This window comes from Ambystoma mexicanum, chromosome 6q (genome assembly GCF_040938575.1).
Source record: "Ambystoma mexicanum isolate Mex_15411 chromosome 6q, UKY_AmexF1_1, whole genome shotgun sequence".
Classification (NCBI taxonomy): domain Eukaryota; kingdom Metazoa; phylum Chordata; class Amphibia; order Caudata; family Ambystomatidae; genus Ambystoma; species Ambystoma mexicanum.
This window is the reverse complement of record NC_090937.1, coordinates 286698936-286716851: the sequence shown is the minus strand read 5'-3', so window position 1 is coordinate 286716851 and position 17916 is coordinate 286698936. Positions and strand designations below refer to the sequence as shown.

The window sequence follows — 17916 nt, the reverse complement described above, 5'->3', positions numbered from 1 at the left end:
CTTCGAGATAGCGCCCTTAGAGACGCGATCCCCCTCTCTGCCTGTAGCTACGGAGACAAACAGTTGATCTGTTTTCCTTAGCGGTCTGGTTTTATTTACATAGTATAGGACCGCCCTACGCACATCTAGGGTGTGTAGTTTCACCTCAGCCGAGCTTTGCGGGTTCTGGAAGAAAGCCGGAAGCTCGATGGACTGGTTTACATGGAACTTGGATATGAATTTAGGTGAGAACCTAGGGTGTGTGCGTAAAACCAGTTTGTCCTTGTGGATAGTAAAGAAAGGATCCTGCACTGACAGAGCCTGAATTTCACTGACCCTTCTTATGGAGGTAATGGCTACTAAGAAGGCCGTTTTATAAGTCAGGTGTTTGAGACTACTTTTATGCATGGGTTCGAATGGGGGTCCCATGAGCTTAGCTAGCACCACGTTGAGGTCCCATCCTGGCGGTGGGTTCGAAATAGGAGGGTGAAGTCTCTTTACTCCTTCCATGAAGGCTTTAACCACTGGTACTTTCCACCACGAGACCTTGTTATGGGATGTGGTGTAAGCCGAGAGGGCTGCCAGGTGTACTTTCAGCGAGTTAAAAACCAACCCTGCATCCAGCAGGTGGAGCATGTATGTCACAACGTTGGAAGGAGTGCAATCAACCGGGTTGATTTGTTTATTCTGGCACCAGATAACGAATCTTTTCCACTTATCAAAGTAACAGTGCCTTGTATTTGGTTTCCTGGACTCCTTTAGAATGTCCATACACCTCTGTGGTAATTTGAGATGTCCAAACTCTATGACTTCAGGAGCCATGCTGCTAGGTTCATAGAGTTGGGTTCCTGATGCACTGTTTGACCCTGTTGCTGGGACAGTAGGTTGTACCAGGCTGGGAGTCTGATGGGTTCGCACACCGCCATCCTGCGTAGGTGTGGAAACCATGGTTGTCTCGCCCACATGGGAGCAACTAGGATGAGCGTCATAGATTCCTTGTTCATCTTGTACACCACCTTCCTGATGAGAGGAGTTGGTGGAAAAGCGTACGCAAACATCCCTGACCAGTTCATCCACAGGGCATTCCCTTGGGAGTCCGGCTGGGGGAACCTGGATGCAAATCCTGGGCATTGTTTGTTTTCGCTTGTGGCGAATAGGTCTATAGTGGGGAAACCCCACTGAGAGAAGAGATCTTCTACTACGTCTCTGTGAAGGACCCATTCGTGTTCTTCTGGGAGGGAGTTTCTGCTTAGAGCATCCGCTAGGGAATTGAGCTCCCCTGGAACATGTTGCGATGACAGGAAGATGTTCCGTCTGAGTGCCCATATCCATATTTTCTGGGCAAGCTTGGACAGATTTGGCGAACGAGTCCCCCCTTGCTTGTTCAGATAGAACATGGCTGTCGTGCTGTCCGTCCTGATCTGCACCGACAAGTTCAGTAGATGGGGCTCGAACGCCCTTAGCGCTCGGAATACTGCCAGAAGCTCTAGCAGATTGATGTGGTTCTTGGCTACTGAGTGAGACCAGAGACCCTGAGCTGTGTGGTGGAGATGGTGAGCTCCCCACCCAGTCAGGCATGCATCTGTAGTCACCACGGCTTGTACTTCGGGATCGTAAAAGGGTTTCCCCTTTGCGAGATTCTCTCTTGTCCACCAGTGTAGGCTCTGTACGAGTGTTGGCGAAACGACCACTAGATCGTCCCAATGACCACTTGCCTGAGACCACTGTTTCGCCAACCATTCCTGCATGGGACGCATGCGCAGACGCGCGTGGGGGACCAGGTAAATGCATGACGCCATCATGCCCAGTAACCGCATAGCTTTGCGTACTGTTATCTGTTGACCTGACTGATAATGCGGAATTTGCAGAAGTATATTCCGAATTCTCTCTTCCGAAGGGAAGGTCAATCCTTTCTGAGTATCTAGGATAGCTCCTAGAAACTGTTTTGAGGTGCCTGGCACCAGACTTGACTTTTTCTCGTTGATGGAGAAGCCTAATTCGTGGAGGAGGTCGATAGTCCTCTGAATGTTTGACCTGCAAATTCCTGGGGTTTCCCCCGTTATGAGCCAGTCGTCCAGATAAGGGTACACCGGGATTGCTTCCCTGCGTAGGTGTGCAGCCGCCACCGCCAGTACCTTGGTGAATACCCTTGGTGCTGAAGCTATCCCGAAGGGCAGTACCTTGAATTGGTAGTGGCGACTGTCCACCTTGAAGCGCAAGTACTTTTTGTGCGCTGGGAGCATGGAAATATGAAAATAAGCATCTTTCATATCCAAGGTTGCCATGTAATCCCCCTTTTTTAGGAGGGGGATTACCTCTTGTAGCGTGGTCATACGGAATTTTTGGGGCTTGACATATTTGTTGGCAGGCCGTAAGTCCAATACTGGGCGCATTGTCAAATCTTTCTTTGGCACAAGGAAGTAAGTTGAATAGATACCCTTGTTTACCTGGTGTCCTGGGACGAGTTCTATCGCGTCCTTTTCTAGCAGAATGGCGATCTCCTCGAGAAGGATCCTTTGATGCTCTAGGGAGTGCACTCTTTGTCGTGGAGGATGATTCCGGGGACGCTGCAGTAGTTCTATACAATATCCTGCGGATACTGTTGACAGCACCCATCTGTCTGAGGTGATCCCTTCCCAAGCCTGGGTGAAGGTGGAAATGCGTCCCCCTACTGGGGTTGCGTGGCAAGGGACCCTGAACTGAGCGTCACTGTTTTGGTGGAGGCGTGCCACCGCCCTTGTTGGGGCTGCCTCTGCCTCTTCCACGACCTCTCTTGTTACCCCTGCCGTAACTCTGGGTAGACTGCTGGTTGTTATTCCATTGTGTACCTTGTCCCTGGGCATAGTTGCCTCTTTGTGAATTTTGGCCGCGTGGGCGACGAAAATTATTGTTCCCCCTCTGGTTAGGGGGTTTGTTGGTAAGCTGGCCAAGGGATTTGAGAGTCTCATATTCATCTTTGGCATTTTTAAGTGCGTCTTCGACCGCTTTCCCAAACAATAGGTCGGGTTCCACTGGCTTGTCTATTAAAGAAGCCTGGGTTTCTGTCTTGAATCCCGACTGCCGTAACCACGCATGTCTCTTGATAACAGTACCTTCTGCTATCAATCTCCCTGCGTTGTCAGCGGCGTCGAAAGTTGCTTTTAAAATGCAACCAGACACGGCTCTCCCCTCTGCCGAGATCCGAGCCAGCTGGCCCTTTAACGGTTCTGGAGCAGAGGCAATGAGCGCCGCGACTTCTTCCCATTGATGGCAATTGTAACTAGCCAACAGGGTGGTGGAATTCGCAATCCTTGCTTGGTAGGCGGACGTTGAGGCTACCTTTCTGCCAAACCCGTAAAGTTTTTTGCTCTCCTTGTCGGGAGGAGCTTCTGATGAAGATAAGGGCGTGCCAGCCCTCTTTCTAGTGTTGGTCACCACTAGGGAATCTGGTTTAAGATGTCCCTTTATATACAGAGGGTCAGACTGGGCTGCCCGGAAAATCTTTTCAATTCTGGGGTTGACAGCTCTGGTGAGGTTAGGATTCACCAGGGAAGGATCTATTCTTCGTTGGATGGATTTGAGGATAGGGATGGTCTGAGCGACCGGTCTTCTCTCTCCTACAAACTCCTCCGCGAAGTCCCTTTCCTCCTGTACACCGTGGGTGTCGATGTGGAAGTGTTCCGCTGCTCGAGCGAGAACCTCGTTAAGGAGGGGCTGGTTATCAACTGGAGAGTCAGTAACTGGGGCTTCGCTTTGTACTGGGGAATCTACTCTGTAAATTTCCTGCTCATCTTCTCCCTCCTCCAGGTCCTCATCCTCTGCATAGTAATCTGTCCCGGTTTGTTCTTCCATAATTGCAAACTCCTGGTCCTCTTCAGGGAAAACTTGTCCCTGATAACTGGGGAGTGGAGTAGAATATGGAGTGGAGTAAGGCTGAACCTCGAAGGGTTCAGGTCTTTCGACCCGGGGCTTTTTACTTAGCGGGATAGGATCGGAGGAGCCTGAGGGTGTGGCCCCTTGAGGGTTATATGAAAGAAAGTGTTCTGGGTTCTTATCATAAAAATCAGCCAAGGAAGACATCCTAGACATAACCCTGTCTATGTCTTCACTGGACCATTCCCTGGAACAGGGTATTACTTTAGCAGGTGATTTATTTTCAAGGGTAGACTTGTGTTTGCTTGTCTGCTTAGGCTTTACAGGGGTGGAAGGCTGTGCTTTCCGCTGTTTCCCCCCTTCTCCGTGCGTGGAAAAATGTTTTCCTTGTCCCTTGGGGGCCCCAGAGACTTTCGACGCCTGGCGTCGAGGGTCTGGAAAGGTATCTGTGTGCTTCGGGCGTGGGGCCTCACTGGTGTTAACCGCGGTCTCGGTATCTTGGAGCGCGGCCTGGGGGTGGAAGTCGTCTTCGTCTCCCGACGATCGAACTTCCGTTAGTGTGTGTAGCGAGGCACTCTTGGCAAGAGTGGATGATTGCCTTGCGTCGTGAGGCGATCTCGATCGAGAGCGCCCAGAGGACACCGAGTCGGACCGTTCTTTTTGTGCCTCTTTCCGGGAAGTCGACGTCGTCGAGGTCCGGTTGGTCTTAGTGTGTTTAGTGTGTGTTAGGTGTGTAGCGCTTGCGTCGCCGGGGGTCTTCCCCATAGCCGCCTTGCCGGACGACCTTCCGAGGTCGGGGACCTGCGCTCGTCGGCTGTCTTTCGACGCCGTAATGCCCTCGCCGTCCGAAAGTACGGCGTCGCTGCCATCGCTGAAGGCGCCCTCCGCTGCCATGGCCTCCTGCCTGGCGTGGTGGGCCCAACGCTTTGTCGAACGGTCCTTAAGTGTCTTAGGTTTAAACCTACTACACGCTCTGCAGTTCGCTTCGGGGTGATCCCTCGGCAAGCAGAGATTGCACGTGGCGTGCCTGTCGACCCAAGGGTATTTGCGATTGCACTTGGGGCAGAATTGAAAAGGGGTACCCTCCATACGCACCTTAAGGCAGCGGGCTGCTAAGTGTAGGAATATATATAAATGTAACTATATATCAAGAGTGAAGAGTATGTACCACCCCCCACTCTCCCTACTTGTAAGGGCCGAGGCCAGCGGCCTACTAGGCCCGGGCCGAGGCCAGCGGCCTACCGAGGCCCAGATCCGTCGTGCAGCAGTCGACGGTCGATGACTTCTCCAGCCGTCGTCGAGGTTGAGGGTCGACGTTGGGGTGGGGAAGGGAATGAATAAGAATTAAAATTATAATAACAGCAAAAGTATGGCTAAGGCCAGGGAACTCCGCAAGATGCTTCCGACCAGTATGGCGGAAAAAAACAATCTGAGGATCCTACACGCGTGAGGGATCTTGGGTACAGTGGACGTCACACTAGGGATAGTATTACTGGCACGCCTGTGTCGACGCCCATTTTCGACTTTCGAAAAACAAACTGTAATACTCCGCAGCTTCCACTAGATGTCGGCCTATGCACAGCATGTGATCTAAGCAGATTCCACAAGCCTCAGAAATATATATATGCTTTTAAACTGTCAAATAACACCAAAATAGACTGGCTAGACCTCTCGAGGGAGTGGTGTGCTCTGCCTCCCCCAGGGATATCTAGAGCTTAGTCTGCTGGAGGAAAGAAAATGAGCTAGGGGAAGGTAAGAGGATGGAAAAGCAGAAACTAGATGCTGGAAAAAGATAGTGGCAGGGAGAGATGCAGGGATGGGCGTTCTTGATAGCATGGGTGCATGGCAGTCCCGTTAGGTCGACCATAGTTCTGCAAAAGGCATAAGGAGGATATGTGATACATTACTCACCGTAATCGTATTTCTGATGCTTGTATCTGCTTAGATTCACATGCTGTGCATAGGCCGACATCTAGTGGAAGCTGCAGAGTATTTGTTTTTTTTTTTTTTAAACGGGGCGCCAAACTGGGGTGTGCCAGTAATACTATCCCTAGTGTGACGTCCCATGTACCGATGATCCCTCACGCGTGTAGGACCATCAGACTATATTTTTTCTGACATGGAGTAGTGTGAATACAGAGTATCCACGCAGATAAAATGGATAAGACTACAAGCAACTATGCGCCTTCTCTCAGAGGGGAGGAAGGGTGGGCGCATGTGAATCTAAGCAGATACAAGCATCAGAATACGATTATAGTGAGTAATGTATCCCTTCTGAGGCATGTGGAATCTGCTTAGATCACATGCTGTGCATAGATTAGCGAGCAGTGTTAGTAGAAGGAGGTGGGATGTGAGAAGGGTCATGAGCAAATACATGTCTTAGAACCGCTTGTCCCACTTGAGTATCTGTCTTGGAATGAGTGTCAATGCAGTAGTGCCGAGTAAAGGTGCAAATAAAGCTCCATGTAGCTGCTTTGCAAATGGTGTCAAGGGGTATATTTGCAATGAAAGCCAGAGTGGCTCCAGTACCTCTTGTAGAATGGGCCATCGGCGTAAAAGGCGGTGTTTTTATCTGAAAGGGATTAGCACAGTTGGTAACATCTGACTATCCACCTAGAGATGGTATTCTTAGAGACGCAATCTCCCTCTCTGCCTGGAGCTATGGAGACCAACAGTTCATCCGTCTTTCTTAGTGGCCTGGTCTTGTCTACATAGTAGAGGTCCGCCCTCCTCACATCTAGCGTGTGGAATTTCACCTCAGCAGAGCTTTGGGTTCCTGAAAGAAGCCCGGTAGTTCAATAGACTGGTTAACATGGAATTCGGAAATTAACTTAGGTGAGAACCTATTGTGAGTGCGTAAAACTAGTTTATCCTTATGAACAATAAAGAAAGGATCCTGCACTGACAGAGCTTGAATTTCACTGACCCTTCTATGGATGTGATCGCCACTAAGAAGGCAGTTTTATAAGTGAAGTGTTTGAGACTAGTTTTGTATATGGGCTCAAAGGGGGGGTGGTCCCATGAGCCTAGCAAGTACCACATTAAGGTCCCAACCTGGTGGTGGGTTAGAAATTGGAGGGTGGAGTCTCTTTACCCCATCCATAAATGCTTTGACCACTGGCACTTTCCACCATGACACCTTGTTATAGGAAGTCATGTAGGCTGATAAAGCTGTCAGGTGCACTTTAAGTGAGTTAAACACTAAACCTGCATCCAATAGGTGGAGCATATAGGCGACTACATTAGAAGGAGTACAATCAACTGGGTTGATTTGCTTATTCTGGCACCAAATGAATTGTTTCCATTTGTCATAGTAACAGTATCTTGTGTTCGTTTTTCTTGACTCTTTCAGGATATCCATACTTCTCTGGGGTAAATTGAGATGCCCGAACTCTGACTTCAGGAGCCATGCTGCCAAGTTCATGGAGTTGGGCTGAGGATGCACTGTTAGGCCCTCGTGCTGGGAGAGTAGGTTGTACCGGCACGGGAGTTTGATGGGGTCGCACACCACTAACTTGTGTAGGTGTGCGTACCATGGTTGTCTCACCCACATAGGAGCAACTAGGATGCGCGTCATCAGTTCCCTGTGTATCTTTTTGACCACCTTACTCATCAGAGGGGTTGGTGGAAAAGCGTAGGCTAACATCCCTGACCAATTCATCCATAGGGCGTTCCCCTTGGAGCCTGGCTGGGGGAACCTGCATGCGAAATCTGGGCATTGCCTGTTTCCGCTTGTGGCGAATACGTCTATAGTGGGGAACCACACTAAGAGAAGAGGTCTCCAACGACTTCTTCATGTAGTGTCCACTCGTGTTCTTCTGGAAGGGGATCCCTGCTCAGGGCATCTGCTAGCGACTTGAGATCCCCCTGGAACATGTTGGGATGACTGGTAAATCTTCTGTTTGAGTGCCCATCTCCAAATTTTCTGGGCAAGCTTGGACAGATTTGGCGAACGAGTGCCCCCTTGTTTAAGTAAAACATCGCTGTCGTGCTGTCTGTTAGGATCTGCACTGACAAGAGGGGTGTTACGCTCACCTGGTATCCACGGAGGCGCCACACGAAACTGGATGGAGGTCTAAGCGCTATTCCGGACCCCTCTCTGGTTGGTTATGTGCCACATGGTGGGTAGCGCCTATAACATAAGAATGGAGGGTTAAGATACTGGTTCTGTGATGGGTGGACTCCCACCTCCCTCTGGTCCAAATCCCCTTCCTTGGGGTTATTGCTCACCTTAGGTTTTTGTGCGTTGAACTCTCCGTCCTGCGTCTCTGTGCAGGGGCACGTGGTTGGTGCAGGCGTTCCGTGGACCTAGTTTCTTCACTGGTCCGTGTGCCCTTATGTCGGGTCCAGACCGCCTGTGACTCCGACTCTGCTTGCTGTCTTCCAGGTGAGTTATAATGTCTTTTGCGTCTTTATTCTGTCTTTCTTTCCCTCCGTCTTCTCATCGTCTTGCTCCACTATGCTGTTCCCTAAGAATGTCTCTCTTTGTTTCCACAGGGATGGTTGCGATCTCAGAGATGCCGCGCTGATGGCGAAGACCACGGTGAGTTATTGATGCGGAGCGCTGCGCTGTTTATTGGTGTTTATTGCTAACCTGTGCTCTCTTCTCTTCTTTGTACAGGTTGCAGTGATGTTCCGGAGATGGACGAGGTAAGCAAAGCGCAGGATGGATTCAAGGCTGGTTACTTCACAGGTAAGCGCTCTTACTCGCTAATGCTGTTCTTGTTCTTCCAGGTTATTAATGGAATCCGTATCTAGGGCTTCAGGATCGGGCCACCAGAGAAGCAGATGAGCAGGAGCTGGACATGGTTAGCGTTGCGCTGCAGGAGTGCAGAATAACACAAAGCAGGTTCTGCTGTTGGGTGTGGTTTAAATAGCCTAGGTAAAGTAGTTCCCGGCCAGGTAGTTCCAGGCCCAGCCACACCCAAAACACTAGACCCCGCATGGCTTGGTTCTAAAGAACTGAGCTGTCTAATAGGCCTCCATGTTGGATTAAAGTTAAAAACTGGTATTGCTCTATTCCCGATAGTGAGCCTGGCGCCAAAGGCACCAGGACTGACTCCAGGTATGTTTCTGATGGAGTTTTAAGGCCTTGGGGCCGGTGTGAAGGGCTTTAGCCCCACTGCAGCCAGGAGGCTGTTATACCCAAGGGGGTCAGGGGCATGGATCGTGACAAGGGGTTTGAATGCCCGAAGCGCTCTGAAGAACACTGCCAGAAGTTCTAGCAGATTGATGTGGTTCTGAGCCACTGCGTGAGACCAGAGACCCTGAGCTGTGTGGTGAAGGTAGTGAGCTCCCCACCCTGCCAGGGAGGCATCTTTTGCGACGACGGCCTGCATCTCTGGATCGTAGAAGGGTTTCCCTTTCGGAAGATTCTTTCTTGTCCACCAGCGAAGACCTTGTACTAGTGTTAGCGAAACGACCACTAGATCGTCCCACTGACCACTTGAGACCACTATTTCGCCAACCATACCTGCGATCAGGTAAATGCAAGATGCCATCATGCCTAGCAAACGCATTGCTTTGCGCACCCTTATTTGACGACCGGCCTGATAGAGGAATTTGCAGCAACAGATTCCGAATTCTTTCCTCTGATGGAAAGGCCAACCCCCCTTGGGTGTTTAGGACAGCTCCCAAGAACTGTTTTGAGGTGCTTGGCACCAGGCTTGATATTCCTCGTTGATTGAGAAGCCCAATTGGAAGAGGAGGCCGATAGTTCTTTGAATGTTTAGACTGCCAGTTACAAGGGTTTCCCCTTTGATAAGCCAGTCGTCCAGGTAAGGGTACACTGGGATTGCCTCCCTGCGTAGGTGCGCTGCCACCACCGCCAGTACCTTGGTGAATACCCTTGGGGCCGAGGCTATTCCGAAACAGCACCTTGAACTGGTAGTGCTGGTTGTCTATTTTGACACGCAAGAATCTTCTGTCCGCTGGGAACATTGAAATATGAAAATAGGCATCTTTCATATCCAATGTTGCCATGTAATCCCCCTTTTTTAGTAGGGGGATTACCTTTTGGAGTGTAGTCATGCAGAATTTTTGTGGCTTGACATACTTGTTTGCAGGGCGCAAATCTAATACTGGGCGCATTGTTAGATCTTTTTTGGCACAAGGAAGTAGGTTGAATAAATACCCCTGTTTACCTGGTTGCCCGGGACAAGTTCTATGGTATCCTTTGCAAGTAGAACGCCGATCTCCTCGAGAAGGATTTTCTGGTGCTCCAACAAATATACCTTCCGTCTTGGAGGATGGTATTGGGGGTGCGATAATAGTTCCATACAGTATCCTGCGGACACTGTGGACAGCACCCATCTGCCCGAAGTGATCCCCTCCCATGCGTGGGTGAAGGTGGAAATGTGCCCCACTACTGGGGATGCATGGGAGGGGACCCGAAGTGGAACATCACTGTTTACTAGGTGGCATACCACCTCTGGCGGGGCTGCCTCTACCCCTAGTGCGTCCCCCTGCGCTGGCCTCTGGTGAATCGCTGTAATGTTTGGAATTGATTGTTGCCCCATGAGGTTCCTTGATTCTGGTAGTAGTTGGAACCCCTCTGGGAGCTTTGGCCACGAAAGCGACAAAACTTACTTCCCACCTGACTTGGGGGTTTATTTGTGAGTTGGCCGGGAGATTTTAGGGTCTAATACTCATTTTTAGCTGTCTTTAGTGCCTTTTCCACTGCCCTGCCGAACCGAATGTTTGGCTCTACCAGCATGTCTATAAGCGTGGCTTGGGTCTCGGGTTTGAACCCAGATTGCCTTAGTCAAGCATGGCCCTCTATTACTGTGCATTTGGCTATTATAATCTTCCAGCATTATCTGCTGCATCAAAATTTGTTTTAAGGATGCATCCAGATACGGACCTTCCGTCTGCTGCAATTTGGGCCAACTTGCCTTTTAGTGGATCAGGTGCAGAGGCTACTAGAGCAGCTACTTGTTCCCACCGATGGCAGTTACAGCTTGCTAAAAGAGTGGTACTGTTAGCAATACGTGCCCGACGGCCTGATGTGGAGGCAACTTGCCTACCCAGAGCATATATCCTCTTGCTCTCCTTATTGGGAGGTGCTTCTGAAGAAGCTAGTGGTGTACCTGCCCTCTTTCTGGTGGTCGTTACTACCAGGGAGTCGGGTTTTAATTGATCCCTTATGTACATGGGATCGGAGGGTGCGGCCCGGAATAATTTTTCCACTCATGGATTCACTGCACAAGTAAAATTTGGGGTTACCAGCGAGGGATCAATTCTACGCTGGATTGATTTTAATATTGGGATAGCCTGGGTAATGGCTCTCTTGTCCCCTAGGATTTCTTCCGCGAAAATCCCTATCTTCTTGGACACCCTGTGTGTCTATCTGAAAATGAGCTGCTGCTTTAGCCAGTACCTCATTGAGGAGTTGCTGATTATCAATTGGTGAGTCATGCACCGAGGGGGTCCTTAGGAATTGGGGAGTCAAGATTGTAGGCTTCCGCCTCATCTTCCTCTTCCTGGTAATCGTCATCCCCATCAGAAACCCTTGTCTGGTCTTGAGGCATATGTGTTGGTCTCCTCTCCATATGACTCTGAATAGTAAGGTTCAATTAGCAAAGGGTCTGAAACCAATCCCTGCGCCGGAGCCTCAGAGCGAATCCTTTTAGTAGGGGGTTTAGAGTCCTTGGACCCCAAAGAGGCAGAGGTAGCTGGTGTGTTGGCATAGCTATGGAAATAATTAGGGTCTTTTTCATAGAAGTCTGCAAAGAAAGACATCCTTCTCCTCACCCTATCAATATCCGCTGAGTTCCATTCCCTGGAAATGGGAATAAACCTCTCATGTTCTGGTTCCTCATCCATGTCCATGTCATGAGGAGTGGGAGGGACAATTCTACTTTTAGGAATAGTGTCAGGGACCTTGGACTTCTCTATCACTTTAGGAGCCTTCTGTTTTTATTTATGGTGTTCTGAAGGTTTCTTGTGTTGTTTATCCCCCTTCCCGTGACTAGAGGAATGTTTTCTGGAGGTTTTAGGGGTTTCCGAGGGTTTCGACGCTTTGCGTCGAGGTTCAGTGGTGGTCTTTGACGCTGCATGTTGAGATTCGGAGGTAGTAGAAGGACGGCGCAGAATCACGGGAGTAGATGCTTTACGCTTTGACTTGGGAGGATAGAGGTCGGAATCGTCTTCTGATGATCGAGCCTCTGGAACTATTGGGAGTGCGGCACCTTTTTCGACTGCGGACGGTTGCTCTTTGTCATGTGGCGAACGGGAACGCCCAGAGGACAATCGTTGGATTGATCTCTCGGTGCCTTCCGTTGCAGAATTTGAAAGGAGTACTCTCCATATGTGTAAATCTGGCAGCGGGCTGAGTATATGTAGGAAATAAATGCGGGAAAGTTAGGACCACCCCCCACTCTCCCTACTTGTATAGGACCAAGGCCAGAGGCCTTCCAAGGCCCATGGTCCGTCGTATAGTTTTCGATGGCTGGTTCCCTCGATCTTCGCTGACGTCTATCTTCGGCGTAGGAGGGAAGATAACAGGGTACATTTTTAACAATATTTAGGTATAATTGGCACATGCCAAGGGAACTCCGCAACATGCGTCCGACTAGTATGGCGGAAAAAAACAATCTGAGGGTCCTACACGCGTGAGGGATCATGGGTACATGGGACGTCACACTAGGGATAGTATTACTGGCACGCCCTAGTTCGACACCCCTTTTCGATTTTCGAAAAACTAATACTCTGCAGCTTCCACTAAAATATATATATATATATATACATATATATACACACACACACACACACACACACACTTTAATGCAGGAGGCATTAGGGGCTTGAGAGTGTACTCTGGGGCAATCCTGGAGGTTTGGTGGTTTATTTGCCCGGGTATCTATATTTTGTACCACAGGTCAAACTCTAGAAAGTTAATTCTGTGACTACCAAGCCTGAGCCTAGAATGGCATAGTCCAGAACAGACTGTTTATGAAGGTGAATTCGGTTGTTAACATCTAAGAAGTAACCACATTTTTCCAGATGGATTTTTCTGCCAAAAACTAATACATTTTAGCCTGCACCTTACTGCAGGCCGGCCAACCAAGTGGACGAAGCCTACAACGGATTAGAGCAACTAGGTAACAGAATGCAAACCTTAATTACAATGGCAAGTGATAAGATCCAAGGTTCCAAAAGTAGTCTTTTCAATGCAAATGGTGAAACGTTGTTTCAATATCCTTAAAATCTACTATAAAAAGAACGTTTTTTCCAAAACGTGTGCAAAAGAGTAACTACAATTTCAAAGCCTTGGACAAGTTTATCAGCCATAGTAACTAAAGCTATTTCATGCTTGATCACGGATGTCAGGTTAAGTCTATTTAGACTTTGCACATGGGCGAAAACAAGGGGACAAGGCAGATTGGAGGACTATATGACAAATTCAAAAATTAAAAGCAAGGCCAGGATACAGCTTGACCACGTCATCGGCGAGTATGCTGATAACTTGTGCGTTTCTGGATTGCAAGAGAAAAACAAATATCCTTGATATTAGTGTGCATTAATATAAGCAAGAAAAGCAGCAGGCAGTGGATAGAGCTACAACGGCATTGGTAATTTGTTTTCTGCTTACCTGTTGGAGCACATGTCGTTCTCGAAGAGTCATTAATCTTCTATGGAGTTCCACCAGCTCATCTAGATATGCCTGAAGAAAAAACACACGTATGAGTAGTTCAAAGTTATTATGAAAAAATAGAATGCCACATGTGCCTTAATCCTTAAGTGTGAACAAGGGAGCTATTGGGGCATGGGAATTTGTGTTCATAGTAATAATTCTCAGACCTCCTACTTGTAAACTTGATACCAACCATAAAAAGAACAATGCAAGTGGTTTAAAGAAGGACTGTTCACTAAAACAAAGTTTTAGTGCCCCCACACCCAGCTTCCTTCTCCTCCTGAAACTCAAATTTAGGATTTCAAGTGAAGAAGCTGCATACTTTATAAGTTGCAGTGAGTCACATGAGTTTACCCTTCATTAACACATCTTTTAGAAAAATCAGGAACACAGAATAAAGGTAAACTGGGCACTATCCACCAGTAGACTCCAGGAATTTCCCCATTCCTGCTAAGCAGGTAGAAGCCCAAGCAGTGGCCGAAATTTACGAAAAAAGGTAGTGGAACTATGTTCCTTGCTGGCCTGCACCCGCTCCCCACAAACCCCATCGCCACATCCCCCTCCCAGGCGCAATTCATACCCCCCGCCCCAACAAAAACACCTGATTTTTAAGGGAATGTTCAGTGATGTGCACGCACGTGCAGGTTTAAACTTCTTCCAACACTTATTGTAAAAGTAAAACATTCCGGAAGGTAAAAAAAGAAATATAAAGTATAGTAACAGTAAAATGTAAAAGGAGGGAAAAAAATAATTAAAAAAAAAAAGTACAGTAGCACCGCTCCCAACCACTCCCGCCCCCCCCTTCGACCACTTAGCCCAAGTGCCTTTGGCGTGTGTGCCTTTTCTGCGTGCCCCACTTACCCTGTTGTCACCTGCTTCCTATGCCTGGTCATCAACTCCCATGAGCTCGGTCCTTGTCCAATTGATTTAGTACGCCACCATTTTCCGATATGGCAGCAATCCCCTTAGGTGCAGACGCAGCCCTCTCCACTTAATCACATCACACCTCATTCCCACTGGCTTCTCATGTGCCCCACCTCCTAGTGCCTTCAACTTCTGTTGGCTAGGTAGCCAGCATTTCAGCCCTCCTCTCCAGTGAGTCGGCTGCAATGCTGCTGTAGCAATCAGTCAAGGTACCACAGCCAGTGGTGCTTTTATTTCCAACAAAATGCTTTCTTTGGACATGTTTGTAACCCAGATTCAAGGGCATTAGGAGTCCTAAGCACTCCTTACTGACCCCTCCATTCACTCAGACTCATTACATCTGGCTATTGGGAACCGGAGGGCCGTGAGGGCACTAGGCTTACTTGCTTTCTTGACTCCACTAATACTTCTGGAGGCAAGGAAAGCAGAGTGTGCAGTTAGTATTGCTACTCTTCCTTTACACTGCTGTGTTCTCAGGCAACTACTGAAATATGTACCACCTGCATAAGATATCACTTGAAAAAATCTTCCATGGCAACAAAGTGAGTTTTTGTTTATAATTTTAGGTGGTTCAACACGGATTCAATTTCTCTGAAGATTTTCAGTACAAAGCTCTCAAATACGTGACGAGTCAGATGAAGTATGTGGACACTGAAGACATTTACAACAATGATTTATTAAATAATAAAGCCTCTCTCTCCCTATAACTGTGGGGTCCCTACCTATATAATTAAGGTGCTAGTCAGTCGTCCAGAAATGTCCAAATCAAAAGAAAGTCCACTGGAAAAAAAAAAAAAAAGAAGATCTGACCCAACCATTATCCAAAACCAACTAAGGCCAGGAGAATGAACCCCTTCTCCTGGTGAAGGACGGTTTTTCTTTGCTTTAGAGTTCTTTAAATATCTTATTTATAAATAGTCTCTAGTCACCTTCTGTACCAGTGCTTCGATAAGGCTCTTCCTTTATCTTGTGGGATAATTTTTCGAGGGCTCTTTTGTAAAGTTTGATCATTACATCCACAAAGGTTTGCCGTGCACAACCTTGCGTGATATATTCTCTTGGTTGGAGTCTCCCTTCTTGATAATTACAGCTCCCCTCTTCCTGGTATTTTGTCATTGTTATTTGGTGTTTGATTTACTTCCTTTGTATTTACTGCATAGTATTCTCTCTCTAACCGACTCAAACAGCAGTGGGCTAAAGTCCTTCACACTGGCCCCAAGGGCCTTAAAACTTCATCAGAAACATACATGGAGTCAGTCCTGGCGCCTTTGGTGCCTGGCTCATCAGAAATAAAGCAATACCGGTTTTGGACCTTAATCCAACACGGAGGCCTATTACACAGCTCAGTTCTTTAGAACCAAGCCATGCGGTCTAGTGTTTTGGGTGTGGCTGTGCCTGGAACTACTTTACCTGGGCTATTTAAACCACACCCAAACAGCAGAACATGCTTTGCGTTATTGTGCACTCCTGCAGCGTAATGCTCACTGTGTCCAGCTCTTGCTGATCTGCTTCTCCGGCGGCCCGATCGTGAAGCCCTAGATCCAGATCCCATCAATAACCTGGAATAACAAGAACAGCATTAGCGAGCAAGAACACTTACCTGTAAAGTAACCGGTAATGAATCTATCCTGTACTTCGCTTACCTCGCCCATCTCCGGAGTTCGCCGCAACCTGCAAAGGTAAAGAAACAAGGACAGCATTAATAACAATGCTCACCTGGGCAAGCAGCGAGTCCTCCTGGCAGCACCCTGCGCTTCTCTTACCTTGCCCATCTCCGGGTTTCCCTACAACCTGCAAGGGAGAAGGAACAAAGTCAGCATTAACAAAGCACTTATCTGGGGAAGTAGCGCTTCGATCGCTCATCACTCGGGAACATCACTGCAACCTGTGCAACGAGAAGAGAACACAGGTTAGCAATTAACTCCAATGAATAGTGCAGCGCTCCGCGTATCAATAACTCACCATGGTCTTCACCATCAGAGCGGCAACTCCGAGATCGCAACAATCCCTGTGAAAACAAAAAGAGACATGGAAAGGGAACAGTGTAGTGGAGCAAGACGCAGAGAAAACGGAAGGAAAGAAAGAGACCGAATAAAGACGGAAAAGACATTATATCTCACCTGGAAGACAGCAAGCAGAGTCGGAGTCACAGCCGGTCTGGACCCGACATAAGAGCACATGGACCAATGAAGCAACTAGGTCCACGGAACCAACCACGCGCCCCTGCACAGAGACCCAGGACGGAGAGTTCAACGCACAAAAACCTAAGGTGAGCAATAAACCCAAAGGAGGGGATTTGGACAAGAGGGAGGTGGGAGTCCACCCATCACAGAACCAGTATCTTAACCCTCCATTCTCCTGCAATAGGCGCTACCCAATGTCTGGCACATAACCTAGCAGAGAGGGGTCCGGGATCTTCCATCCAGTATCGTGTGGCGCCCCCATGGATACCAGGTGAGCATAAAACAAACAGATTCTCTCAGTCGAAGGGCATGTCCAGCACCTTTGCTTGGATCGCCTGATGAAAATTCGTGGCTTTCATCCAACCTTGGGGACAAAGGCAGACACTGTTCCACATTTGCCGAAACCCTGTGTTGGCGACGTCCAATGCCATTGTGAGCATGTGATCCTACACCACTTCCCCTTCCTGAAGAGAGCGATTGGGGAGAAAGTCACTTCCCCTTTATGGAAGGGGAGGAACCCCAGAATCGGCCCCAGCTTGTACCACAATTCCTGGTCGTACCTGGCCAGGATCGCCAGTGCATTGGCCGCCTTGATAGTGGATGCCGCGGGTTCAATCACCTTACTGATGGTATCCATCCTTTTCCCCTCGCCGTCCGGAGGGACCGAAAAGGACGGGTTGGCTGACCGTTTCCTTGCAGCCGCCGATCTCACCGAATCCGGTGATGGCTGCGACCTCCGACTCTTGGGTGCGGAGGCCGACACCCTATATTTCTTCTCCACCCTATCCCGTTTGGCTGGAGCCATGCAAGGGTTCTTCATGAGGGCCACTCTCTTCTCCCAAACCTAATCCAGAAAGGGCAGCGCCATGAACGTCTTCCTCTTGGCCTCGCACCTCTCATATAAGAAGCCCTCCTCCTTGGTTTCCTTGGGCACCAGCCGGAATAGCCCTGAGCCTCTGGAGATCATGGAGTGGAACGGTCCCACCTCATCCGGTGGGGACACCCTTTGTGGAGCATCCAAATGTGGCGATTCACCCTCCACTGGGACAATGTCTTCGTCATCGGTCGTCGTGGACGTATCCGTTCCTGTACCCGTGTCTGGGCCTGTTGGGGGAGAAGGGGCCCGACGTGGAGGCAGAGGCTGAAATGGGGGCATTGGATGACTCTTCCCCTTTGCTGGAGGCTGATCTGGGACCGGGGGACCACAGGTATCGGAGCCAGAGGCATCCTCATCTGGTCGACAGAATATCCAAGGAGATGTCCCTCGGCTTAGAAGGCAGGACAGGAAACACTAGGCCCTGAACCGTCGTCTCCTGGGTCAGAGGCCTTGAAGTTAAACCATGC

At 48.9% G+C, this 17916-nt stretch overlaps 1 protein-coding gene across 1 annotated transcript in view; it reads right to left on the bottom strand.

Annotated features, from left to right (window-relative positions):
* Positions 1-17916, bottom strand: part of MLLT3 (MLLT3 super elongation complex subunit) — a 1077824-nt gene that overhangs the window by 43236 nt on the left and 1016672 nt on the right. The window contains exon 10 of the mRNA XM_069630761.1: positions 13424-13495. Coding sequence (XP_069486862.1) covers positions 13424-13495 — 72 coding nt within the window. The remainder of the gene's footprint in view (positions 1-13423; positions 13496-17916) is intronic.